Source organism: Ostrinia furnacalis, unplaced genomic scaffold (assembly GCF_004193835.3).
Source record: "Ostrinia furnacalis isolate ACB-3 unplaced genomic scaffold, ASM419383v2 OfSCF4630, whole genome shotgun sequence".
In the NCBI taxonomy this organism is placed as follows: domain Eukaryota; kingdom Metazoa; phylum Arthropoda; class Insecta; order Lepidoptera; family Crambidae; genus Ostrinia; species Ostrinia furnacalis.
This window is the reverse complement of record NW_021134869.1, coordinates 176,718-203,793: the sequence shown is the minus strand read 5'-3', so window position 1 is coordinate 203,793 and position 27,076 is coordinate 176,718. Positions and strand designations below refer to the sequence as shown.

The following is a 27,076-nucleotide window of genomic DNA, read 5'->3' as shown; positions in this document are numbered from 1 at the left end:
ACTAAGAAAGGAATTCCCGAAATTCCCACGGGAACGGGAAATAGCGGGAAAATCCTTTTGTATGAAAAATCTTAACCGCTTAAGTTAGACGCTTGAAATTTGGCATGCAGGTACTTTAGTAAAGTTAAAGCTTAGTTACAACAGAATATTGCAAAATTCCCACGAGAACGGGAGTTGGCGGGAAAAACATTTGTATGAAAAAATCTAAACCGCGTAAGATAGATGAAGGGGATAAAACGGGATCCACGCGTACGAAGTCGCGGGCGGCCGCTAGTGACTTATAAATATGTATTAAATACGAAATTTTCTCTGTTCGTTACATACGTTTTCACACTTAGGCTGTGTTGCACTACCTAACTTTGACTGTAACTATAACTATAACCGGTGTATTTTGTGTGGAGTTAGACAGACTTTTGACGTCTATTAAAGTCAAAGTAAGATGGTGCAACCCAGCCGTCATTAAACCACTGAACCAATTTTATAATGATGAAAATATGTCATCATCGTACCTAGATAAAAATAAAAATGACACCCGTAGAATAAGTGACTCTATCTAATATCCTATTATAAACTATAGAGAATAAATATAACAGTAACTATAACAGGACAAATAAATATGATGCAATAAAAGTCATATTGAGTAGTGTTTCCAAATAATTCTAAGGTAAGCTGCAATAGAACCAAAGTGTTTTGGACGGTTAAAAAAAGTGACGTTTAATCGATAAAGGTTACATTTTCTATAATGCGTAGAGTCATCCTTTTGTCAGATCATACAATTTGTACCAGTAAATTGGTAGTATCAACATGCCTGTTATGGCTATGACAAACGTACCCATGGTTGCCTTAGGTGTATGCAATATATTACTTAGTTAATGCAGCTCCACATTAGTCAATTAGCGACTGGTCACGAAGCATGGTGACATCACTGGGTCTCTTATTCATACAAACGTCACGTTATAATCGCTCTATTGTTCTCTTTCATTTACAAGGCGAGTGACAGAGATGTATAGAAGGGAATTTAACAAAATATTTTTCCGGAGTAGGGTCCCATACGTGCCCAGACGACGCAGTTTGAAATAAGTCAGTGACTATGCTCACATTGAGCGGTAAGAAAATTTTGAATCGAGTCATTCTTTGTTTTGCACAGTTTGGCGCGGTTTGAAAAACGACATTGTTAAAAATAGCAACGTAGTATTGGATTCAGAGTGAGATTGTTAAGAAGTGTACTCTCGTTATAAGTTTTCCGTAACGATTATTAGTTTAGAAATATCGCAAAACGTGGGAAAAGTATACAATAACAGTGTTAAAAAATAACAAAAGTGAATCCAGACTTCATAAGGGAATCACTCATGTGGAGCGTTTTTAGGTAGTCACTAAATATAAATACTGGGACTGCTTTTCTAGAAAATATTATTACAATACGATAGCTATTTTATATTTAGGTTTTTTCCAACGATTGTAGCGGGTCTACTGGGAATACTCGTACCTATACGGAGATATTGGGCAACGAACGGCAAATCCATTGTGACTACGTATAATTTTTCGTATAAATGTAGACATTTTAGTAATAGTGTATAGTAGACACTGAATTGTAAAGAATAATATGGTTTGGGGTTCAAATCAAAACTAAAAACTATTGCATCGGTAAAGGTCTTCTCAACACCAGTTCATTATTGTCCCGAAGTGGTGGTAGGGCAAGTCATATTTGGGACGTAAACGCCCTAGATAACGCCTAAGTTACGCCTATTCAATAAATGATTAAAATTTGATTAATTTAGAAGCTTAAAACAATCGTCATTGATGGAATTATCAGATGCCTTTCCATGGAAAATTAATAGCTAAAATAGTCAAAATGTTGTTCAATAATTAGACAATCCGAGTAGCGTTATCTGGGGTGAAATATGTCGAAACGCTAATATAGTCCGTAGTTAATGTGGGTTGGTCGGAGGCAAACACGCTAGTTAGAGAGTCAACAGACTCGTCAGGCCTTTTGACGCGTTTTGGGGGAGAGTGGCATTGCAAGTGCAATTTTGTTGGGGATTCATTGCAGACTGGAATAATGAATTCGATTATTTTGGATGCTGCGAAAATTCTCTCAGTTATAAATGGCGTGACTTATAAATACATATTTTATTTTAAGATACCTATACTCGTTGCTTTTGTTCTATTTTCATAATTTTTTAGGAGGTGTATAATGACTTGAGTACCTATATTGATCAAATCAATAAACCAAAATAAAAAGTGTTCAATTCTACAGGGCGTTCAATTTCCTGGGTCATTTTATTCTCTAGATTAGGTACCAGATTAAATAATTTAGTCTGCTAAAAAGCTCTACTAAACGAATCAGTGTTTAAAATTAATCTGACTTTATCAACAGTTGAATCAACAAATAAATAATAATATAGAGCGAATGAAGACATCATGGAAAGAAACAAATGTGTAAGAGCCGAGGATTTGGACATTAATAGTGTTGTGGAACTGTTGGAGAAATGGGACTTGGCCGAGTTTGTGGACTTCGTGAAAGACAGGCGGATTGACGGGCGAAAATTATTGGTAAGTACCTACTCAAGTTGTTTTCACTTAGGAATTATTTTAAAGTAATTTCATAAAGCAATAATAGGTAGTATTTTCACAAAGTAATTCTAGAAACAAAGATGTAGAGTAGCTCTTTTTGGAATTTAATACAGTAGCATCGGTAGATGCTTAGCAAGCTATAATTATGTTTAGATTAAGTAAACAATTGTTGTCACGATGGTTTCAGTGTTTGTCTTGTTTTCCTATAAAAATAAATTAAATAGAGCTTGACTTTGATGTCTAACTAACTAAATGTTACCTATCACATTCCAAAATATTACCAAAACAATAATAATAATATTATGAGCCACTTTCCGCTACCACTTACACTCTGTAATCAAGTCGATAATTGAGAGTGATTGAAATCAACTCTCAAACTGACATAGCTGCATTTGTAAGTATTTTTTGCCGTTAGTAGGAGGAGGGTTATGTTTTTCGAGTATGTATGTTTATGTATGCTACGCTTTATAGCCTAAACGGCTTGATCGATTTCAGCGAGAGAAATATCGTTATTTTGTTTACGTAAAATGTACCATTCTTATGAATTTGCAACCATACTGAAACTATTTTCAAACTACACAAATGCGCCTCCCAGTAGTATATTTTGTTAGGACACTCGCCCGCGACTCGTGCGAGTTAGTTTGGAGTTAGACAAAGCCCGATACTTGTTAGCGCCGGATTGACCCGACGATGGCGATAAAATTTCACAAGAGCAGCCGACCCGTTGTCATGCATTGCTTGATTTATAACTTCATGCAGGTGCTCGGAAAAAGCGCAGAAGTAATTCATCATTATCATCATTATCAGCTATAGGACGTCCACTACTGAACATAGGCCTTCCCCAATGATTTCCATATTGCCCGGTAGGTAGCGGTCGGAAAACGCAGCGTGTGACGTGTGGACGTCAGTCCACCTTGTGGGTGACCAGTTGGACTGATGCCCTCATAAAGGTAGTAGGCGCTGAATGCAGACCGCTACCAACCGGGCAATTTACTCAGGCATAATTCTTAATATCTGATTACGTTGCAAAAATACACCGTGTTACTGTAACACCCTGTATACGGCATATTTTTCGTCCGATATTTTATAAAATTGACACGCGAAGAAAAAGCAAAAACTTGATAATTATGTCGTAGATTGTTTCTACGCTCTGCTCGTTCACCGTTCCACACACAGAACTATTTCACACTTTGATCCCAGTTTTGATGGATACTTCCACTTGAGTTGCTTCATATAAATTTGGAATATATCACGCCAATGTTGTGATAGAGAGAGCTTTGATTACATTATAAGCTAGCACATAATGTGCTATCAGAGATATGTCTACAACTACACAGTGTTTTAATGCATTGCTTGATTTCACAGTGGAAATATAATTCCCACCATATTTTGAACTTTATTCCCTTAAGTCCAAAAACAATGAAAAATTTGGACTTGTTATGCTCGTTAAAGGCTTAAAGACGCCTAGTAAACAGGCCTACCCTTCACACTAACATACCCATGAAAAAGTAGCATATAATTTAAGTAAGCCTAGGCGCAGACCATCGATTTTTCGTCGGCCGATAGTGCGCACATTACACCGATTCGATTTGGCCAATTCTTCATACAATTTAAAATCGGGCCCAACTATCGGCCAACAAAAAATCGGTGGTCTGCGCCTAGTCTAACTGTTATTTCACTATGCCAGTGCCACCGTAAACATTTCAAGATTGTTGCAACTAAGTACAAGGATAGCTTAAGTTCTCCGCTTCAGGTCCACTTTTAAGTAACAGTTAAAGTTTACCTTAAGCGAAAAAGTTAAGTTAACCGGCTTGTTACACCTTTACATCAAACTCCTAACTAGTCGCTAGTTCCCCGCGACTCTCAATAAAACTACTTAGAACGGACCGACAAACAAACTTTTTTAATTTAACCCATTAGTTTGCCAAGAATCAACTCTCAGCTTTATCTGAAAAACACCTTACGATCTCAAACATAAAACTCAATTTGCACTGCCAACACAAACCCAAACTTTCTGAATATTTAGCCGAAACGAAAATTTATTTACGTTGTAATTCACAGGATGTCACTGAGGGAATTGTTAAATTATGGCAGCCCAAAGTAAACGCGAAGAAATTCATATTATTCATTGAAAATTTCAAACTCAATCCTGAAAAGTATCTTGGTGGAATTAATGTGACAAAAGATAGGAGAGAAATGGACGCTGCTACTTCAGTTGCTTCGATCGAAAGTCAGTATCAAACTGTTAAAAAGGTCAAAACGGAGACGACAGCTAATTTTACTAATGTCGAAGAGTTACTGAAGAAGATAGTGCCCGCTAAAAGTTTTCTATACAGAAATCAGCAGAGAAAAACAGACAAAACCGTTCCATCCTATGTCCCGATGGATGGCACTAGAAAACCTAGAAAATTCTTCAGATTGAGCTCTTACGAATATCCAAACTTTGACTTGCTATCAATATTTTCAAGACAAGAAAACGTTGAGGACAGAGGATACTATTCAGTCAAAAGTAACACTAGGTATTACATCCAGAAGACGTACAGAAAACAAGATTCGAGAACCAAATACAAGTCATTGCAAACACCTGAAGAATTGAGTGCGAAGTTACCTGAAGACCATTTCTATGAAGACTTATGCTACAATGAAGTCACTACTGTTGAAAAGAATAAAACAAACGCTCTGAATCAAGCCAGCAATGTAAAACCATGCCTAGTCAAATTGCAAGAACTATTCCAATCCTTCAAAATGCCCTTTTCTAAGAAGCCTGAAATAACAGAAGGAGTTGCTAAAGCTGAAGTAGTAGAAAAAGAAAGAGAAGCCAACGTGTATGAAAATGCTGAAAGCATTTCCAATATGTACGATTCGGTGCATGTCAAACTGCTCAGTGAAGTAGATGATAAGGATAACAAACAAGTAAGTAATTAAGTAAATTGAAGACTATGTCTTTACATTTCCAGGGTTCGTGTATACTTTTCTTTCTTTTCTATCCTTTTACCTTTTCTTTTGAATCCTATCGTTAAAATTTGGAACAGCACCATGCCATAGTATGATCATTTACTCAGCCTCCATATTCGCCTGTAATCGCACTTACCTAATATATCTCAATATTATTGGATAGAGTATAACTTTACAAAGATCTAGTTTGGTGTGCAGAAAATAATATTAGTTAAGTGATATAAAAATATTTATCCTTATTTTGTTTTGCTCTTAATAATTAATTGTTTTCATATTGGTGGAGGCTTTTCAAATATTTGAAATTGGCTGTTCAGAATTTTGATCATTTTAGAAATCACTTGATTATAAACTGTTTCCAGGGCAAGCTCCCAGTGGAGGAATACTTAGAGCCGGTGCAGCTCAGCAAAGAATACTGTGACGTGGCGCCCCAGAGGGACGACTCGCTGCTCGGGTACATCATGAGCATATTCGACACACGCTTCGGCTTTAGACGAGGTTCGTACCTTTTCTATGCATAGACTAGGAGACTGGGTGTGATAACCTCATAGTAAGTGCCCATTGAAATCAGCTACACCAGAAGCGCTGTTGATGTGTCGCCCTGCCTTTTTGAGAAAATCGTAAGTATTTTATTTATAGACATACTCGTATTATAAGAAAAATATTTGTTGGTATACAATCTATTTCACACAAATTACCTAGTCAAAAGTTAAGGTGAGTACGAAGTACTAAGACACGTACGTAATAGTTTAGTCAACATATTTTATACGACATAAATGGTTAAAATTAAACGCACGTGTAAATTATGCTCCAAGTTGACCTCTGGACTATTCTGGCAAGTCTACTCTTATCATATTATTATTATTATTGTATTTAGCTTAGCTGAAGGCATTAATGGGAGAATAAGAGCATTAATGTTTTTTGTGCACAAATTGCTAATACTAGTCATCATTATCATCATTTCAGCCACAGGACGTCCACTGCTGAACATAGGTAGGCCTCCCCCAATGCTTTCCATGTTGATCGATTGGTAGCGGCCTGCGTCCAGCGCTTCCCTGCTACCTTCACGAGTACTAATACTAGTACTCTCAAAAAAATCACATAGTCAGCGCTTCGCCACTGTCCCTCAAGCACCATCGACGTTAACGAGCATAATTACTTGAGGTATTCATCAGTCAATGATACGGCTAATGAATCGCATTTATCGCGAATACATCGCGTTAAATAATGGCCGCCTGTGCGTGTGTGCGAGCCGATAATAACGAATAATCCCGTTCGACATAATTCCCGATGTGCCTTGACGTGGCACACGCTTACACCGAACGCTACATATTTTCAAAATATACCTACGAGATAATACATAAATGTGGTTGTAGCTAAGTAAAATAAATGATTCAGCGTTAAAAACTCTCTATTGAAATCCGGGATTATTATTTTTCGTTTCGATCAAAGGACGTCCACTACTGAACGAAGACCACCCCAAGGATATCAAGAACGACTGGTTCTGCGCTGCCCGCATCCAGATGTTTCCCGTTAAAATAGAATAATACCAATAGATTCTTATACACGCCGACCGACGGCCGACGACACTATAAATGTAGCAGGAAGGCGCTGGACGCAGGCCGCTACCAACAGGTCAACATGGAAATCATTGGGAAGGCATATGTTCAGCAGTGGACGTCCTATGGCTGAAATTATGATGAATATGAGACTCTTATAAAGGTCCCAACAGATGTTTATTAACTCAATTACTTGTCAATTCCTTAAAACTTATCCAATGTAACAGTTACAAAACTCTACATCCTCTATCGCGAGGAGCAAACCGCAACTCGCGAACACCCCTGAACAGGGTATCACAGTCCTAATAAAAAAGGTGTAAAAGTCTTTAAAAGTTCGTAGAATTTCAGTAGCTGGGTAAAACCAGCGGAATAGACTCGGGGGAAGTTTTAGTGTTAGTTTTATCGACGAACCTTGTTTGAAGATTCTTTTAACTTTCCTTCGATACCGACGGTCAGAGATACTGTTGATTGGTTTATAGTTTTCCAGGAAGAGTGGCGTTCCGTATTAATTGATTTTAGGGATCAGACTATGTACTGATGATTCATGAGCCAGATTGGCATCTGTCGTGGGTTATTAGGGCCGACGGTGAATAATTTTAATTAATTAATTTGAAAATCTGGTCAGGTGGGGTTCAGGTCATTTGAAATTCTTGGATGGCTCAAACATGGAGTGCGTGCGGTTTTGTTCCCCAGCCGATGAAGCACATGATGTGCCCTGAGTGCCCGAGCAACTGCACGCAGGAGGATTCGAAAAGTCGAGATAGTCATCAAAACCTCATTTTTTTAAAAGCTATAACTATTGCCAATAAATTCTAAAATATACAAAAAATAATACAGCAAGTATATAGAGCAAAGAGTTTTAGTTGCGCTTATAGATAACCATATTTTATAATAAAAATATCGTTCTATTTATATTCGTCTACTACATCATTTTGCAAAGTCACATACAAGTACGAGTATTAGCATATTTAACTTGTTTTGACGTGTAATATTTGAAAAGAAGTTATCACGGTAAAAGTAATGCGAGCTTTTGTGAAGCCAATAAAACTTCAGCGAAAGTGAAATACGCTCTCGGATTAAGTTCCCAACAAATGTGATATAACTTTATGACGTAGGACGGTTATAGGCGTGGGTGCTTGTACATTTTTAGAATTATTTACTTGTATGATTTGTTGTGTCTGAAATTATTTATTTTTGTCTAGACTTTTCAATTTCGATGCGTTACCACCTAAAGTAGGGTCTACAGTGGTTTGTTTTTTGGATCTGACTGACTTGCTTAGTCAAATAAAGATCTTAGTCTAAGCTTGGTCATGTACTGCACAGTAAGCTGTCTCTAATTACACCGTCGCTGGCGTCGACCAACTGGGCGATGTGGAAATCATTAGAGAAGGCCTATGTTCAGCAGTGGACGTTCTGTGGCTGAAATGATGATGATGAAATAAGTAAACAATTTTTATTTTATTTTATTCAATAAGTACACATACAGGTTACAGTCATTTACATATCAAAATACAAAAACAAAATGAACAATGAACAATGAATTAAATAGAGTTAACATTTAGTTTCCCCCAATAATGGCAATGGCTATTCGATGTATTACACCTACTCCTATCGTTACAGTTCGGTGTGAGGCACTCCCTGCCAGCTCTCATTTCGGAGAAATGAAATTAGCGAGCCAATAAGTCACGTGACGAACCCGTAGGACAGCGCTCATTTTACGACTCTATGCAATATTATATTAGGTGCTTACAAAAAATAAGTAAGTACCTATATATTCACTTACCGTTCCTTTGTGAAAATATTGATTTTAGAGTATCTACTTTCAAAATGATAATCTGGCTAGATCAAATATTTAGAAATTGGGATGAAGTCCTCAATTCGTTTCATTTATTTCAATGATAAGACACTGCTCAATATTTATTTACAGCTGTAAATGAAAATAAAATGAAAGTGCTGGTAACTTTATCATTAAATACACAAAACTTTGAACGAGCTTTGAGTCCAATAGACATACAAAACACTAAGCCTCTATCAAAACCAACAACGTAAATAAATAAACTTAGGTATCTAATAATAATTAAACAAACATTACACTCGTGATCAGGATCGGTAACAATATTCACAGAATTACTTAACAGTTCATACAAGCTGGTGGGAAAGTATTTCCCACATAATGGAATGGTCTAGTGATGTCAATTCTATAAGTAGCGTATCGATAAATAATGATCTACACAGGTACTAGTCAACAAACTCTTGTTTCATTTATATTGCACAATACCTATCATTAAGCTAAGCTGTATGTGCTTGGTCAATTTATTTGTGCAAAATTGGTATTTATGAAGTAGTTTTAATAAGTGAAATTTTGCAATAATCGGCGGCCGTTTGGTGTAGTGGTTCAGAGCGGACTACTATGCCGAGAGGTCCCGGGTTCGATTCCCGGCCGGGCAGAAATTGAAATGATGAATTTTAATTTCTGTGACGGGTCTGGGTGTTAGTATGTATAATATGTATGTATTTAAAAAAAAAAAGTATATAAGTAGTATATCCGTTAAGCTAGCACCCATAACACAAGCATGAAGTTGCTTACTTTGGGGCTAGCTGGCGCTGTGTGAAATTGTCCAAAGATTATTTATTTATTTATTTATTATTTAATAATATGTTTCTGACAGATGCCAGGAACATGGCAGATCCTGTCAGGTATCGGTACATTACTTAATTTTAGTATTTAAGAGAAGGTCAACAAGCTTATTATTTATAGATACAAATTACTAATAGTGCCGTAACCCTCGTGGTTTGTGTCACGATTGGATTCAGCTATTATTGAGCTGTGTCAGCAAGGTTCAACCTTGCGTTCTTCACATCTCGATTCGGCCAGTCCGTCACCGATCACTGACACCATTGGGCCGTTGTCTCTTCAAAACTTTCGACATTCGAAATTCAAAATGTCGACATTTGCGCATCACTACAACGGACACTCTGTGCACAGTGGTTTGCGGTCGGCCCGCGGGCAGTGGACTATTGGGCATTTGTCTCTTTAAAACTATCGACATTCGACAGTCAAAATATCGACATTTGCGCATCACTACAACGGACACTCTGTGCACAGTGGTTTGCGGTCGGCCCGCGGGCAGAGGACTAGCATCGGTTACCGAGAAGGACACTTAATAACCCTTCCCCGAAATTTTACGATAATGTTTCTTGTGACGTGAAGCATACATTAAAATGTATCTTTGTTAAATTATCAAAACACAGCAGTGCTATGTTTAATTCAGTTTATTTTTTATTTAACTACAGAAACTTTTTATTAGGTCTGTATTTTAACTTTTACTGCTGAACTGAAGAGACAAATAAATTAAAGGGATCTCACTATAACAAGTAATTTGCATTAAGCCCTTTGTTTGAAAGGGAACTTTCGGCTCGAGTCGACTGAGCAATTTGCTTGAGTCAATATAAATAAATTCATGTCAAATAATTCGTCCCCGGGCGAGTGACAGAGATGGATACAGCTGGATTAATCGACATCAATATCAACAATCTCTTTATAAAAAAAAGTCAAGTGCGAGTCGGATTCGCGTTCTAAAGGTTCTCTATCTCTATGTATGTTTATATATGCTTCTTTCTCCTACTTACTTATAAAGTACGAGTTCAAAAAACGAGCTAAATATGGGCTGCTGAAATAAGTTCAATTTTCCAACATTCGGTACCTTATACAAAATGTAAGTTTATAATGACAGACACATGGTATGTGATTAGAACTTCAAGATTGATGGTTCCCTAATTTATGCTGTGAGACGTCTTAGCAAATTGAATATTCTAGATCAAATTTCAAACTTTAATATCTTTATCCATTAAAGTATACGTAATAGGTTACTACTACACGCAATTTGCAATTGACTTTGGCCTGGGTGGCAATGAAGATTAATCGAATTTCAATTATTATAAAGGAACTGAAAGAACGGAAGAATAAAAAAGTACATGTTTATTTTCTTTTTGAAAGTGTTACTTTCTCATAAGTTAGTTTCTTTTTGTCACAGTGCCGGGCGGCCACATGTGTTCGCCTTGTGTGTAGGGGCGGGAAGTTGTCGATAAAACATAATAGCGATGCTAATTACCAATGAATTCTACATCTCTAGTTACATTGAAAATGAAAATGAAAATGAAAATACTTTTATTAAATAAACACTTTACAATTACAAGATATGTGCCGCTCTCGTATAAGGTTAACCTGTGTAACGAGAGTCAGGCTTCTCCTCAAAAAAACATAAGACTAAAATTTAGTGTTTAGATTAAATTTTGTCTTTTAATTTTTTAATTTACATTAGTCCATAATGTTTTAGGGTTAAAACAAAATTTTCACAACCTTGGATTAAGATTTTAAGAGTTATCCGCCACTATACCATGTATTCTTTGCATTTGATACAAAATATAAATAACATTCGACTTACATGGAAAAATTAAATTTAAATAATATTTAGGATTTCTCACCATGATTTTCTGAAACTCCAATGCTAAATATATTTTTAAGGCTTTGGTTTGAGTGACACACTGCTTACATGCATACAATTAATTTCATCGATATACCGAATGCATCTTGTAGAGACATCACTACCCAATAATGAATAGTTTAATTACAAAAAAATAACAACAACAGTATGGAATACGCATCATTCCTTGTAGTTTCACACCATACACGAACGTGTACTTTATAAATTTCAATAATACAATATCAGTTATAAGAAAAACAAACAGTCGAATTGAAAACCTCTTTTTTTAAGCCGGTTAAAAATCACAGCCAAGGTGACTTACTTGAACTTTTGAGTTTCAGTGAAAATCAGTGATTGAATTTCGATATGAAATTGAGTTTCAGTGTATTAAAGACAAACAGTGAGAAATAAATTGTGAAATTTAAAACTCTTGAGATCGGTTTTAGTTTAGTGTTTGTTATTCGTTTTAAGATTGAATCCACAAGTAGGCTAGACGAGTTTGAGCTTTACTGATAGATTAAAATATATTGGACAGAGCTTATTTTGGTTAAAATATAAGTTTGTGTATTTTCTAAGATTGGTTGTTAAAGTACAACTTTCGTGATCGATTTAACTGTATTTATTTACTGTGATAACACTAGGGATTTGGTCAAATATTACGTTTAATTCTTGGAACTTGTTGTTTCTAAACTAGCTTGGGAATTTGTGCGACCTCTAGTTTTAAGCAAGAGTCACTATAGTCTAGACAACCGTCGATTGTTTATGATTTTGGGTGGCGAAATCTATGGAATCTTGCTGTTATTAGAAAATTAATCTAATGAGAGAAAGCCATATTAATATATTTTATGACCATAATTTTCTAGGCAATTTCAAAGCCTAAATATCTACATTTTAAGAAGCGCTAGAGTTTTTTAGGGAGAAACCAAAGTTGATCGAACAAATAAGTACTAATTTTGCAAATAAACCTTCATTGTTTCATTCATTGTACTTTGAATTCTAATATTTATTAATTATTAAAAATTCACCTCGAGAAGATCCTTATACCTTTGTAGTACTTTATGGACTGCATTGTCATTGTGAAGTGAATAAAATAATAAAAGTATGACCATATCTAGTTCGAATAATAAGAGTCAATCATTATTAACAAGACAGACTGTAATTGATTTAATTGGTAAAGTCTCGGTTGAGTCAGTGTCATGAGTCATTTGTTCAGTTTATGTAGGTACTTTTAGATGCTTTGGGTCATTTGAGATTCATACTTCGATATACATTTGTCAGAAGACAAAATAGAAAATGAGTCATTCTGTTTTCAGAGCTTTCGTTGGTTTACGCAGTTGTCAGTTAGTTGTAATTTTTTCAAGATAATCGTAATTTAATCACGAATCTCAAAGTTACATTAAAAATTGTACTTAAATGTATACAATGTAATGTGTGATCGTTTTGGAATGTTTAAACTACAATAATAACGCCTGTTTACTGGTCATTAATTTCTTCTTTGAAAGTAATTACAAACACTAAATGATAGCTTATTTTCAACCGACTTCAAAAAAANTAATTTCAACTTTCACGCAAGTACTTATAATGCAGGGTAGAGTTTGCCGGTGCTTTCGCCTCTGCTCATTTAATAAAAAAAGTTTCAATAAAAGCATCTTAGATTACTTTAATTACAACCGTAATCCAATAATAACAATTTATAAGTACATTATAACAATAGTCAACAAGTATACATATTGAATAGATTCCCAAGTTATACAAATTGACTGGTTATCTTCGATCGAATGTTAAATTTCGCGTAATTTGCCTCGTAAGAACCCATTGTTGGCGATAATAGTCCGGGACGATAACATCTCGTCCCCTCCAGGAGGCAATGTTCAATAACAGACGTAACCACAGTGCAGAGGTAGTTAGTAGGTGCATTGTGGAGGTAGATGTGAAATTGCAGAAACTACGAAATGTACTGTGTCATCATCGGTCGGCCATTTGGTGTAGTGGTTCAGAACGGACTACTACGAGTATGCTGAAAAAGTATATAAGTAGTATACCCGTTATTAAGCTAGCACCCATAACACAAGCATTAACTTACTTTGGTGCTAGCTGGCGCTGTGTGAAATTGTCCAAAGATTTATTTATTTATTATTTACTAGCTTTCCGCCCGCGGCTTCGCGCGCGTGGACGTTTAAACCTTATTTTTTTCCAAAATAAAATTTAGCCTATGTTACTCGTGGATAATGTAGCTTTCGAATGGTGAAAGAATTTTTAAAAACGGTCCAGTAGTTTTTGAGCCTATTCATTACAACCAAACAAACAAAGGTTTCCTCTTTATAATATTATTATAAAATATAGTATAGATTTATCAGGAAATTCTTTCTTTCTTCACTCCAGAAATAGGATCTGCTGGCAGGGGTTGGAGAGGACTGATGTTCGCATACTATTAATTTGTCTTTTAGCTGCCTTTAAAATAATTACGTGACCGGTGAATGCCGGGTCATCGGTTCAAACCGACTTGATGCATCTGGACATGAGACTGGATGCAGACAACGAAGAAACGGTCGATATGGAATTTCTAGAAGAGATCTTTTCTCTCCAGAGTGTTCAGTCTTTCTATGTTGAACTTACTGAAATAATTTATACTATAATTTAGGGTTGACTCTACCCCACTGTTGAATAAGATTGTTTTAAATTTCAATTTTGAGCACCAAACGATCCCATTACATACTTCGTAGTGCTAACTGGATTTCGTAAATACGGTTATAGTGAGTGAACGCAAATTGCAAAAGTAATTGTTGTTCTTTGAATACTCTGCAAATAATGAGATATGTTTTGATAATGTTTTACTGGTTAAAATTAGCTATTAGGTGTGATATTTTATTTGAAATTTGTTTTTTTTTTAAATCTTACAAAGCTATCTAGCTTAGTATCTCTAGGTACACAAAATATTTTTCACAATAATTCGGTTAAAGTATAGAAAAACAAGTAATTAAAAAAATATATTGCCTAGTTTATCTTAGGTATTTTCTGAGAAACTTCGAAACAGAAGTTATTTCCTGGTTACTAAGACAAATAGTTAAATTAATGTGACTGCTTGTATTGTTGAACAAGACTCAAAACTAAATGTTGACTTAAGCCGATGGTTGAATTCTATTTAGAACAATGAATATGCCTAACACAATTTTGTAAAGGATTTTTTGACAAAATTCTACTCAAATCATTTTTTTATAACAAACTCATGCGTGTTGAATAACCATTTGCAATCGAAATCACCCAATCATCTAACTCTTCGCTAATCGAGTGAAACATCATTCAATCATCAAAAAACTTGACATGTGCGGAACACTCAAACAAATGCGATCACAGTTTAAATCAACGTAACTGATTTAAAATTTCAATCACTTTGGCCCAGTGGGCATGCCCGGGGAAAATATCGGAATAAACGCGTTGCCTCGACCGGGATTCGAACCGGACACCCGCTGGCGACGGCCCGTCTGATGTTAGTTCAAACGATGGGTTGGAGGGTTCTGTATATTCTTAATAGTAATACTTTCAGTTGTGGATGATGTAACTTCATTTTAATTTCTGAAAGAAAAATAAGTATCCTAAACTGCGTCACATTTATAAAACACCAGGTGCGATTGCGGTCAAATACCCTGCCCTGCCTTGTAATGCGTAAAAAAGAAACAAAAAAAAAACGTTTTTGAGATTACAATTTAATAATAATGTGTCGGTGTAAAACTAACAGCAACGTAACTAATCAAAATAAAATAAAATGAAAGCGGTAAGATTTAATGGTTTTAAACTTTTCAATAAATATTTATTTAATTTATCACAGAGGAATATCGATAATAACTAAGAAAAAGGTATAATTAAAAAAATAAAATAGGTAGGTAAATAGGTATACCTACCTAATTTTACCCCAATAACAAATGAATTGTTAAAGTTGTTTTTTAAACACATTTTTATCTGCATTTCCCAACGGACCCCAAAAAACGTTAAACAGCATCACAAAAGCAAACCAAAATCGCGACAGTGGCGCCCCGCTGCGGTAACGACAGTGCGCGGAACTAATGACATGCTCACGCGTTGCTCGGGTATCAAACTGTAATTGTAGGGTTCATAGCAACTAGCAAGTAATAAACACAGTTTTGGTAAATTGATACTCTGTAGCTTCTTATGTAGTTGTAATAAGTGGTAATTTGTAAAAATGTAGAGCGTTAAATACAGTTTTGGTGGGGTGCATACTGGTTCAGGCTCAATACATTTACTCCGTGGTTGGTGTCCTAAGTAGTTTTAATAAATGCTAATTTGCAACAAAAAGTATCCTGTCGGATACTGATGTGTTGTCTTACATTTAAGGTAACCAAAGTGATAATAAGGTACCTTTGTAGCTATAGCAACAATTTTAACAGCTTGCTAGCTTAGGATACACAGCATTGAATAGAGCTCAGTGATTGGTTCGTGTGTTACCCTGTGCGTCCACGCGCACTGCACTATGAGACCTCATAGTAATATTTGTGAATACGGGCGTTAGCAGTTGGAGGTAAGATTCCTATTGACTGATGATGAAGCTCATTTCTATCTACCTTCGCCCTAAATAATCCAACCTATTATGCTTTTTAAATGGCACTTAATTCCCTTGCTGTTATACTTAATGTTAATTATATTCAGCAAGAAGCGTTATAAAAATTCTGTTTATTTGATTGGCTATTTAAACTTTGCTCTCACCCATTATATTGCGCTATTACCTACCTGCAGAACCTCCATTACATCATACACGGCAACGCACGAGACTCGATTACTGCAAAAATTGTTCAAAATATAATACTAATATTATTAAAAAAACCCTATTCTAAGATACTGTGCTCTAGGTTGGCTGGAATATAATCGCTTTATAGCGATAAGAGCGCCTAAATGTGCCATCTCTTTTGTATATTTCTTTCTTTTGTTGGTGGTGTAGTCTATAGGTGTAAAGTAAGTGCTATAGAGTGTGTTCTATCTAACTTATTAGTACAGCAAGTAGCAATATCTAAATTCTGATTATACAGAGTGTCCTAGAATGGGTGAATCAAACTGCTAGGGGAGGTAGCTCTACTAATGTGCTATCCCTAAAAATGAAAAAAAAAATTGAGTTCGGATTTTTTTTTAAATAAAGTGCTCCAAACACTAAATCTAGTCATTATTTTCAAAAGTTTGTTTACAGATAAACGAACCGATCATGTACAATTAATATTAGTAAGAAAAAAGTACAAATAAACTCCAAACTCAGCAATTAAAGCCAAATACTTAGGCAAATCTGATTTATGTTCACTTTAAAAAAAAAACTTTTTGTTATGTCCTTATGCGCTTTATTTTTTTTCATATTTTTTAGGGATAGTACATTAGTAGAGCTACCTTCCCTAGTAGTTTGATTCACCCATTCTGGGACACCCTGTATTGGCTATTTAAAACGTTCACCTCTCCAGCTATTACCTACCTGCAGAACCTCCATTATATCATACACGGCGACGCACGAGACTCGATTACTGCAAAAATTCGAGTGCCCCTAATGGACAGGGCCGAAGTGGCTTCTACACACTGTGCGTTGTATATTTTGTAGGGTGGGTTATAACAACTTTGGATACTCAATGCTCAATCGTTTCTTGATCATCATGAAAAATCTAGACCATCATGAGCCTTGTAGGATAATTGGTATTCGTTTGTTTCAGTCAAAAAAATTACGTCTACAGCTGGACGTTATGTGGATAGTTCATCATCATCATCATCATCATTATTTCAGCCATAGGACGTCCACTGCTGAACGTAGGCCTCCTTTCCACGTTGATCGATTGGTAGCAGCCTGCGTCCAGCGCTTCCCTGCTGATAGTTGGGATTAATAAAAATAATTCTTATTAATCCCAAAAAACGTCTTTCAATGAAGTACTCATTGAAAGACGTTTTTTTCAGCACTGAAAACCCAAGCAGTTTTTGATTTACTGATTTTTTTATTAATAAGTAGTTTGTAGTGCAGATTAATCTCTCCAAATAGCTTCTGTGTTAGGAGTGCGTCGCAGGGGATTGAAATGAAGCTTTTGGAATCGCACAAATTGGATGCATTTTCATGGGCTTCTTGTGGAGAAGAATGACGAACAAAGTGTTGCCATAGGTTTTTTTGCAACACAATTAATTTAAATCTGGACTAGCATTTGGACAGTTCTTAAAAGTAATTACTTACGATTTGTGGTAACACTTACCCTAGCTACAATTTTGTAACTTAATCAATCATCATTGACTGATGATGGTAGTGCCATTCTCACTTTTTGTTTCCACAATAGGGTTATACTCGTAATAACTTACAAGGAGGCTTATCTCACGAGTTAAAAACATTTTTGTCAAATTATTATCATTAGCAGACCCGGCGAACTTCGTGCCGCCTTTGTTAATTTGAAATAATGTAGGTTTCTAATGGTGAAAGAGTTTTTCAAATCAGTCCAGTAGTCAATGACAACGCCACTCTTGTGGCGGAGTTTTGGGCTGACGCTGTGTAGGTTTGCTGTTGACACGAGATTAAGAAGAAGTTCAGTAGTTTGAAGATTATTCAATTCACACAAATAATTAAATCTTTCCTCTTTATAATATTAGTTAGTGTACGAGTAGATCAATCATCATTGACTAATGGTAGAACCACTTTTAGTTTCCACAATAGGGTTATATTATAAGGAGACTTATCTCGTGAGCTACAAAAATATTGTCAAATTATTCTCACAAAAGCGACTCCACAGCATCCTAAGCCTTACTAAGTGATGTAAAATGACAAAAATTGCTAGCCAAATCACTGGCGTTTTTTAATAATTGTTTTACTCGTAACAAATGAGTTTGAAATTGGATCGGGCTCGGCGCGCTTACAAAAATGGATGCTTAATAACATTAGAGGGAGAGGGAGGTCGCAGAGAGGGATGGGTGCTTTGTACTGTTTATTGGCTAGCCTTCGCCCGCGGGTTTGAGTGTTTTGGCATAGGCATTTTGGTAACATTGGGGATGTGTTTAGTGGTAAAAAGTAGACTTTTGCCCGTTTCCCTAATTTTTAAATGACCTCTATGGTAACACTTAATAGGAACTTTGTTTTCATAGGGGTCACTTAAAAATAACGGATTGATGGTGAAAATGGGCAAATGACACTCGTTGATAGAGCTTTTTATAGGTGAAACGGTTTTTTAGAATTGAATCACTGGTTACAGATGTGGTACGTCTAAAAAAATGAGATGTTGGCTAAAACACTGTAACCCATTACTAATTAAAGAGAATGATTTTATTTATAAAGAATCGATAGACTATTCACAACAAATAATCTAATGAACAGGAGCAACACAACTTCTTGGAATTCCCAAAAAGCCTTAAAGAGTACACACGTAGCACACAAGTACCTACCTAATAAAATCAAACCCGTGACTTGGCACGTGGACAAAGCTAAAAGTGGGCCAAGTCACTGGAAGACTCGTCTAATTTACACCCTTACAACTTTTCTCTGCAACTAAAACTACTCTATCAAAAGAATCTATTGTGCTCTTAATAATATTTCCTTACTAAGAGATAATAATCTTAAGGAGGACTTTAATGAGGTTGCCACCTCGAGTCGGAACAAGGTGTCGGTAATTACCACCCACCCCCCACTGGACGGGATTGTAAATTTGCTGTCCATTTTGTTGTCTTCAGTAATTTTTTTTTCAGTGTGCTGTAATTTGTGCATTTAATATCCAGTTTCATGTTCTAAAATCAAATATTCAACACTAGCTTTTGCCTGCGGCTTCAACCGCATGAAGAGAATAAACTTTATCGCGCGCGCCCTTACTTCTAAGACCGGGATAAAAACTATCCTGTCCTAATCAGGGATTTAAATCTCTATACCTTTCATCAAAATCGGTTTAGTAGTTGCGGCGTGGAAGCGTAGCAGACAGACAAAGCATTAATAATATTAGTAGAGATTGATGTTTCAGCAGTTGGAGGTTAGATAAGTAGTTTATCTTTCCATCAGGTGTTATGCAGCCAAGATGACAGTAGTACTTAGTACTAACGCCCGTATTCAGAAACATTACTATGAGGTGTCACAGTGCGCGTGAACGCACAGGGTGACACACGAACCAATCACAGAGCTCTATTCAACGCTGTGCGTTCAATTTGCTGCTTCACGTAAGCAAGCATCGTTTGTGAATACGGGCGTATGTATAATTTGAGATAATATCATAGCTTACTTGAAACTTTAATAATTCTTATTACATGAAAGCTTTTTAAGATCTTTACAATTAAGTTCTTCAAACTTTCAAGTCTGAATTCGATGCTAGCTGTTCACTTAAATTCCAAAAGGATTATCGTTCATTCATAGAGTCCATACATTCAACCCATACATTCATCCCATACAAATTGAAGAGTATTTGCTCTATAGTGAAAGGGTTCGATTATAATATTGTTTGCTAATCTGCCATTTTGAAGATTTTATTATTTGTATTTAATAGGAGTTACACGATTTAAATGTTATTATTAGCATTACAAACCTTTAATACTACGTGGCCAACCAACCATCAATTTTTTTTTGGCATACAAAAGGTAAGAATGCAGAAGAAGAACATCTATCTCCAACAAACAAAGCTTTGCACGCTGCCACACGACTGAAAGCCAAGGAATGCAAATACAAATTCACATGGGTGCGCAACGGCAGAATTTTTATCCGAAAAGATGAATTCAGCGAGGCACTGCTCATCCGTAATATGGATAGTGTAGCGTCAATCAAATAGACTAAGTATTAGCAAGAATGTTACAGTGTTTAATTGTGAAATTCAATATATACTATCAAAATACACGTGGCATCAGAACGAAGACGAATGAAGTGTACAAAAACATACTATTGAATAACTATATGATTATTGTTTTCACTGAGTGTCGTCCTCATGTTCGGATTCGTCGGATTGATTCGCGTCGCTCGTTTCTGGGGATTTATAAGTAATTAGTTATGCGGGGCGGATCTGAATATGGATCGGGCTCGAAGGACTAATGACGGTAATAAGTATGGATTAAGAAATACGTAATGGAGTGTCTAATTTGAGATGATATTATTTTGTGTAAGATAAGAAAATTCTGTAGAGGGTATTTTTAGGTTAATCCGTTTAAACAAAAGGTTTAAAAAGTTATGAAATTGAGGTTGCGGTTTTTATATCTCCATAATATAAGTTACGTAGATATGTAGGTACGTTTGAGAATACTCATGTAGCAAAAACCCTAGTACTTAATGTACAAATTGTATGTAGGTAAGGTTTCAGGTCTGTTTGTCAAACATGACGTCTCACCTGTGACGACATCGGTGAAGCAGTGCAGCGTGTGGTAGACGGAGTCCACCAGGCTGTCTGCGACCCTGGCGACCAGGTTGAACACCAGGGGAACGCTCACTCGTAACCACCAGCACATCATCAGGTGCTTACGGTCACATTTTATGGAAACACACGTTTCTGTTTTGTTTAGTTTTTACACTAAGTATTTGCACTCATATGTACCTAAGTTTGTATTTTTCCAGTCTAGTCACCAATACTTCTCTAATATCATTGTTAACTCGATTTCCTTTATTCTTTATGTGTCCGTTTTATGGCGTTACCGCCAAAATTGAGCCATTTCAAGTTTTTATAGCAAAATTACTGAAACGGCACAAATCAAGCGGTTTTATCGCTAAAACGATCACTTTAGGAAGTATACCTACTAAGTAGGAGAAAAAAATAAAACCGACTCCAAAAAACCTACACTAAAAAGTAGAATAATAATTACTAATTACCCACTTATTTATTAGGACGAATTCTTTCAATTATTAATATTTATGTAGGTATACCATGATTGATACTTTTGGAGTCGGTGCAGGCAAACTTTACATGTTTCATAATCTTGGCACCGACTCCAGAAGTATCAATCATGGTATACCTACATAAATATTAATAATTGAAAGAATTCGTCCTAATAAATAAGTGGGTAATTAGTAATTATTATTCTACTTTTTAGTGTAGGTTTTTTGGAGTCGGTTTTATTTTTTTCTCCTACTTAGTAGGTATACTTCCTAAAGTGATCGTTTTAGCGATAAAACCGCTTGATTTGTGCCGTTTCAGTAATTTTGCTATAAAAACTTGAAATGGCTCAATTTTGGCGGTAACGCCATAAAACGGACACATAAAGAATAAAGGAAATCGAGTTAACAATGATATTAGAGAAGTATTGGTGACTAGACTGGAAAAATACAAACTTAGGTACATATGAGTGCAAATACTTAGTGTAAAAACTAAACAAAACAGAAACGTGTGTTTCCATAAAATGTGACCGTAAGCACCTGATGATGTGCTGGTGGTTACGAGTGAGCGTTCCCCTGGTGTTCAACCTGGTCGCCAGGGTCGCAGACAGCCTGGTGGACTCCGTCTACCACACGCTGCACTGCTTCACCGATGTCGTCACAGGTGAGACGTCATGTTTGACAAACAGACCTGAAACCTTACCTACATACAATTTGTACATTAAGTACTAGGGTTTTTGCTACATGAGTATTCTCAAACGTACCTACATATCTACGTAACTTATATTATGGAGATATAAAAACCGCAACCTCAATTTCATAACTTTTTAAACCTTTTGTTTAAACGGATTAACCTAAAAATACCCTCTACAGAATTTTCTTATCTTACACAAAATAATATCATCTCAAATTAGACACTCCATTACGTATTTCTTAATCCATACTTATTACCGTCATTAGTCCTTCGAGCCCGATCCATATTCAGATCCGCCCCGCATAACTAATTACTTATAAATCCCCAGAAACGAGCGACGCGAATCAATCCGACGAATCCGAACATGAGGACGACAAGAATAATCCACTGGAGAAAACGGAAGTGCGAGCGGAGAAGCACAACATGGCGGATCGGCCGCTTCCGGTGCCGGTGGAGAACGAGCCTTACTACATGAACGTGGAGCGGACTGAAGCGGAGAACTTGCTGAGGGGACAGCCCGATGGGACGTTTATATTGAGACCTTCTAGTCAGGTATGTTCTTTTTGGTTTACAGAATAAAGCGGCGAATGCACAGAGAGTAAACGATCCGGTAGTGGATTTGCGAGAAGTGATTTTGTTTTGTTGTATCAAATCACTTCAACGCCTCAGTTCTCAGGCGAACATAATTTAATATGAATTTCTGATTATATTCATCGAATTTTTCTGATGATTGTTAGTACTCATATAGCAACTTCAAATATTACGAAATTCCCGTCGAAATGTTCTCAATGTGTTTTGCACTTGAGGTAGCGCAGCTATAGCTGACAGCTTAAAACGTTCTATAATACAGGGCGTTAGTAAACAGTTAACATTTTAACTTATAAAATTATTCTTCCAAACCTGGGAATTATGCTCAATATTATATCAAAACTACGTAATGAATAAGGCTGAGGTTGACGTAACTTCTATTTCATCGTATAGCAGAAAATGTGCCAATTCATCTAGGTACACATAGTTTTACGTTGAATGACACAATACAATATGGCGGACGTCACACACTCCGTTGCTTACTCACGGCACGCGATAAAATAAGATGGAAGTAGCAGATATGTGAACGTTGTGGAAGTAGTAATTTCCCTAATGTGTACCTGCCCGTGTAGGCATATTGTTAGTGGCGCAGAATGGGCAGGGACATAACGTAGGGAGGCTAAGATGAGCGAGAAGAGATATTTTCGTGTGATATTTGATTGTAAGTACAGACCGGCAGAAAAAGGTGGACAAAAAGGCATTTTTGTGTAGTTAGGTGACATGATGTGATGTCGACTCAACTTCTTTTTTCCCATGTTTAAATAAATAATAAATAAATATCCTTGGACATTTTACACTGCGCTTCTAGTCCCAAACTAAGCAAAGCTTGTACTATGGGTACTAGAGAACGGATATAAACATACTTAAATACTTTTTTTTTTTGTAAATACATACTTATTATACATAGAAAACACCCAGTCCAATACAAACAAATATGTTCATGCACACAAATGTTTGTACTGTGCGGGAATCGAACCCGCAACCTCCGGAATAGTAGTCCGTTTCGAACCACTACACCAAACGGCCGACTATTATGTTTCTTTACCCATTCCATTTTTAACATGGAAAAATGAAATCCTTCATCCATTTCTTAATACTGCCAACTACCTATTATTTTAACTACTTTTATTTTGATCTAAATGAAACGTTTTAATGAGATACTGGACATACGAGAACGAAATTAGGTTTCTTTTGTCTCAAAACTTGAAGGGATGAAAATAAGTAGGTATGGGATAAAAATATTGAATGTATAAAATGTTAGTGCTTTTTTACTGCATAATATTCAACTTTACATTGGAAATAGCTGTTTTGAAGTTAAACGTTCAGTTAAAAGTTTCTGAATACATTCGCATTGTGTCCACCATAGCAAATACAAGTATAAAGGAACGAAAACGCATGTTTTTACTGTAGCCAGCATTATTAAGTTTGCTGCGGATGGGATGATAAAATAATATTGTTGCCAGGAGAAATAAAACAGGGTGTCGTGAGGCTTTTAGGGTTTGTCGAGTGAGCAAACTTATTACTGTACTATTTGTGCGAGAGAATGTCGGACTAGGGCAAAAATAAAGGTGGGGACAAGGCAAAGAATAATACGTCGTACTATAATTTTGTGAACACAATTCTGAGAGTAAATAGTTTCTTTAATCACACTAACACACTTAGCTCCGATCCGATGTTGAATTTCCCCGAATATCGTTTAACTTTTCGAGTCCAATGAGAGGTAACTTTCTCTTGGAACAAATATTAATTACCTACACTGGTTGGGTTCTTATTGGCGGCCAAGCTGTAGATCCCGGCTACACAGGAGTCGCAGCGGTGGAAACGTCCACCACCACCACCACCAACCCATCCACTGCTGGAAAAGGCCTCCCCCAAGGATTTCCACAACGACCTCCCGCGACTTTCACCAGATCGTCGCTCCACCTAGTGGGGGGCTTGCCCACTCTACGTCTTCCGGCTCGTGGTCGCCACTCGAGAACTTTTCGAGCTATGCCCCGCCCACTGCCACTTGATTTTAAGCAATTCTGTAGGCTATATCGGTCCCTTTGGTTCTCCTGCGTTGTAACTACACGGTGGAAGAATTAACTAATGAAACTTCTTTGTTTTTTCAGCCCAACCACGCGTACACGCTAACCGTGTCATGCGCGAACGCAGTGCATAACGTAGGCGTGCGCCGGCGCCCCGACGGCCGGCTGGCTTTGGGCTACGCTCGGCGCGGGGAACGAAGCTTCGCCAGTGTTCCCTCGCTGCTGAGGCATCATAGGAGACGGCGGTTGCTGCTGGTGGCTGCTGGCGGAGTTATAGGAGCGACCACCTTGAATGAAACCCCGCATTATTACCAGACTCCTAGTAACATTCCCGTTACTTAGTCCTTTCTTCATAGGAGCGACCATCTTCGTCGTTCACGACACGCCTTACCACTACCAAACCCATTGCGATATTCTTATCACTAAATCATTTACGAAAAGTCCTTGGATGGGAGAGAGTCCTATTTTGGAGACATTCAATCAATTTATTTAATATGTTTAATTTTTTAAATCTTCAAAATAGTTTTTGTTATTTTTAAAATTGTAACAAACGCCTGTAATTATTTTATAGCAATGTAATTTTAAAGCAAATTTAGTGTAACTATTAAAGCAGGGTTATACAAATCCCACAGAAAGGTCTAGTTATTTATGTAACACTTATCATCTTTCAACTTTTGAAAGTTACAGTATTCTACGTAGGTATATTATCATTGTTAAGTATACCCTTAATGCCCGTATGTTTTATAGTACTGTATATTTTTAATAATACCTACGAGTTGTGTAAAGTAACTTCTTAATAATAATCCCAACTAATCCCAACTAATNAAACGAACTTGTTGCTGAGTTTTACGAGAGGTTGAAAACTGGAATTGTCAATAATGTACCCAAAAATATATCAAAACAGTCCAACTTTCCACCATGGTTTACAAAAAAAATGATAAAACTACTTGGTGAAAAGAACAAAGCTCGTAAAAGATACATTAGATATAATAACTTAAGAGACAAATATGAATACAATTTACTTAGGGAACGTTGTCATAAACTTTCTGTAATTTGTCATAATAACTACATGAAGGAAATCGAAACAAGCATTTGTAGAAATCCTGATAAATTTTGGCGTTTCATAAAAGATAAACGCAAAGGTCTCTCGGCTCTGCCCTCTGAAATGAAACTGAATGGCTTGACCGCGTCCTCAGGGCTTGAGATAGCGAATTTATTTGCAAGCCACTTTTCTTCGGTATACTCAACTACCAATAACATCAATATTCTCAGCTCAGATACGAGCACTAATGAGCACATTACTAACTTGCAATTAACCGAGACGCACGTCCTAGCAAAAATAAAACTACTAAATACCAAAAAGGGTCCCGGCCCAGATNAAAAAGGGTCCCGGCCACAGATATGGATTAGAGGTCCCGGCCCAGATGACATACCACCTTTTTTCGTAAAAAGATGCGGTGCCTCACTGGTCATTCCATTAACGATAATATTTAATCGTTCTTTACGCGATGGAATGTTTCCAAATGAATGGAAAAAAGCCAGAATTTTACCAATTTATAAAAAAGGCGACAGAATTAATGTCGCTAATTACCGGCCGATATCAATATTGTCGTGCTTCTCTAAGTTGTTCGAATGCCTCGTATACCCCTTAATCTACAACTATACCGAAAATAGTTTATCAGAGGTACAACACGGTTTTATGCGTGGCCGATCTGTGGAATCTAATTTGGTATCTTTTGTTTCTACTGTATCTCAGGAGGTTGACATGGGCTTGCAAGTGGATACTATATATACCGACTTTTCAAGCGCGTTCGACAAGGTCGATCACGACATTCTCTTGTGCAAACTTCAAGGCATGGGTTTTTATGGGTCGCTGTTGCGTTGGTTTGCATCCTATCTGTCAAAGAGACCCCAGGCCGTGGCCATAAATGGATACGAGTCAAAAGTATTCTACGCTGTGTCTGGCGTTCCACAGGGTTCTCATCTGGGTCCCTTGTTGTTTTTAATATTCATCAATGACATAGTTGCAAAAATAAGTCACGCCAGTGTATATATGTTTGCTGATGATATTAAGATAAGTAAAACTATCAGGGGACCCGAAGATGCGAACCATTTGCAAACCGACTTAAGTAACATTTCCGATTGGTGTGCTCAGAATGGGATGTTGCTAAACCCTGCCAAGTGTTACCACATCAGTTACACAAAAAAGAAACACCCTGTTGACACCACCTACACCTTGAATGGTGTCACCCTAACAGAAGTTAAGGAAGTCAGAGACTTAGGCGTGATACTTGACAGCAAATTGAAACTCACTGCTCATACGGAGAAAGCAATAAGAAGCGCGGCTCGTATGNTATCCCGGTTTTTGAAACAGGGACGCGCGCGATAAAGTTTTTCTGTGACAGACAAAA

General features: G+C 36.7%; 1 protein-coding gene across 1 annotated transcript; it reads left to right on the top strand.

The window, feature by feature from the left end:
* Positions 1-2,199: 2,199 nt before the first annotated feature.
* Positions 2,200-25,463, top strand: LOC114359727 (uncharacterized). Its single transcript, XM_028314215.1, has 5 exons — positions 2,200-2,553; positions 4,636-5,487; positions 5,889-6,024; positions 22,379-22,602; positions 24,750-25,463. The coding sequence occupies exons 1-5, from the start codon at positions 2,422-2,424 to the stop codon at positions 25,005-25,007; spliced, it is 1,602 nt and encodes a 533-aa protein (XP_028170016.1). The 5' UTR covers positions 2,200-2,421; the 3' UTR covers positions 25,008-25,463.
* The last annotated feature ends 1,613 nt before the right edge of the window (positions 25,464-27,076 follow it).

Coding starts and splice junctions, on each gene's coding strand:
- LOC114359727 (XM_028314215.1), top strand. CDS start 2,422: ATGGAAAGAAACAAATGTGTAAGAGCCGAGGATTTGGACATTAATAGT. Junction 2,554..4,635: donor TTGACGGGCGAAAATTATTG/GTAAGTACCTAC, acceptor TGTAATTCACAG/GATGTCACTGAGGGAATTGT. Junction 22,603..24,749: donor TATTGAGACCTTCTAGTCAG/GTATGTTCTTTT, acceptor TTGTTTTTTCAG/CCCAACCACGCGTACACGCT.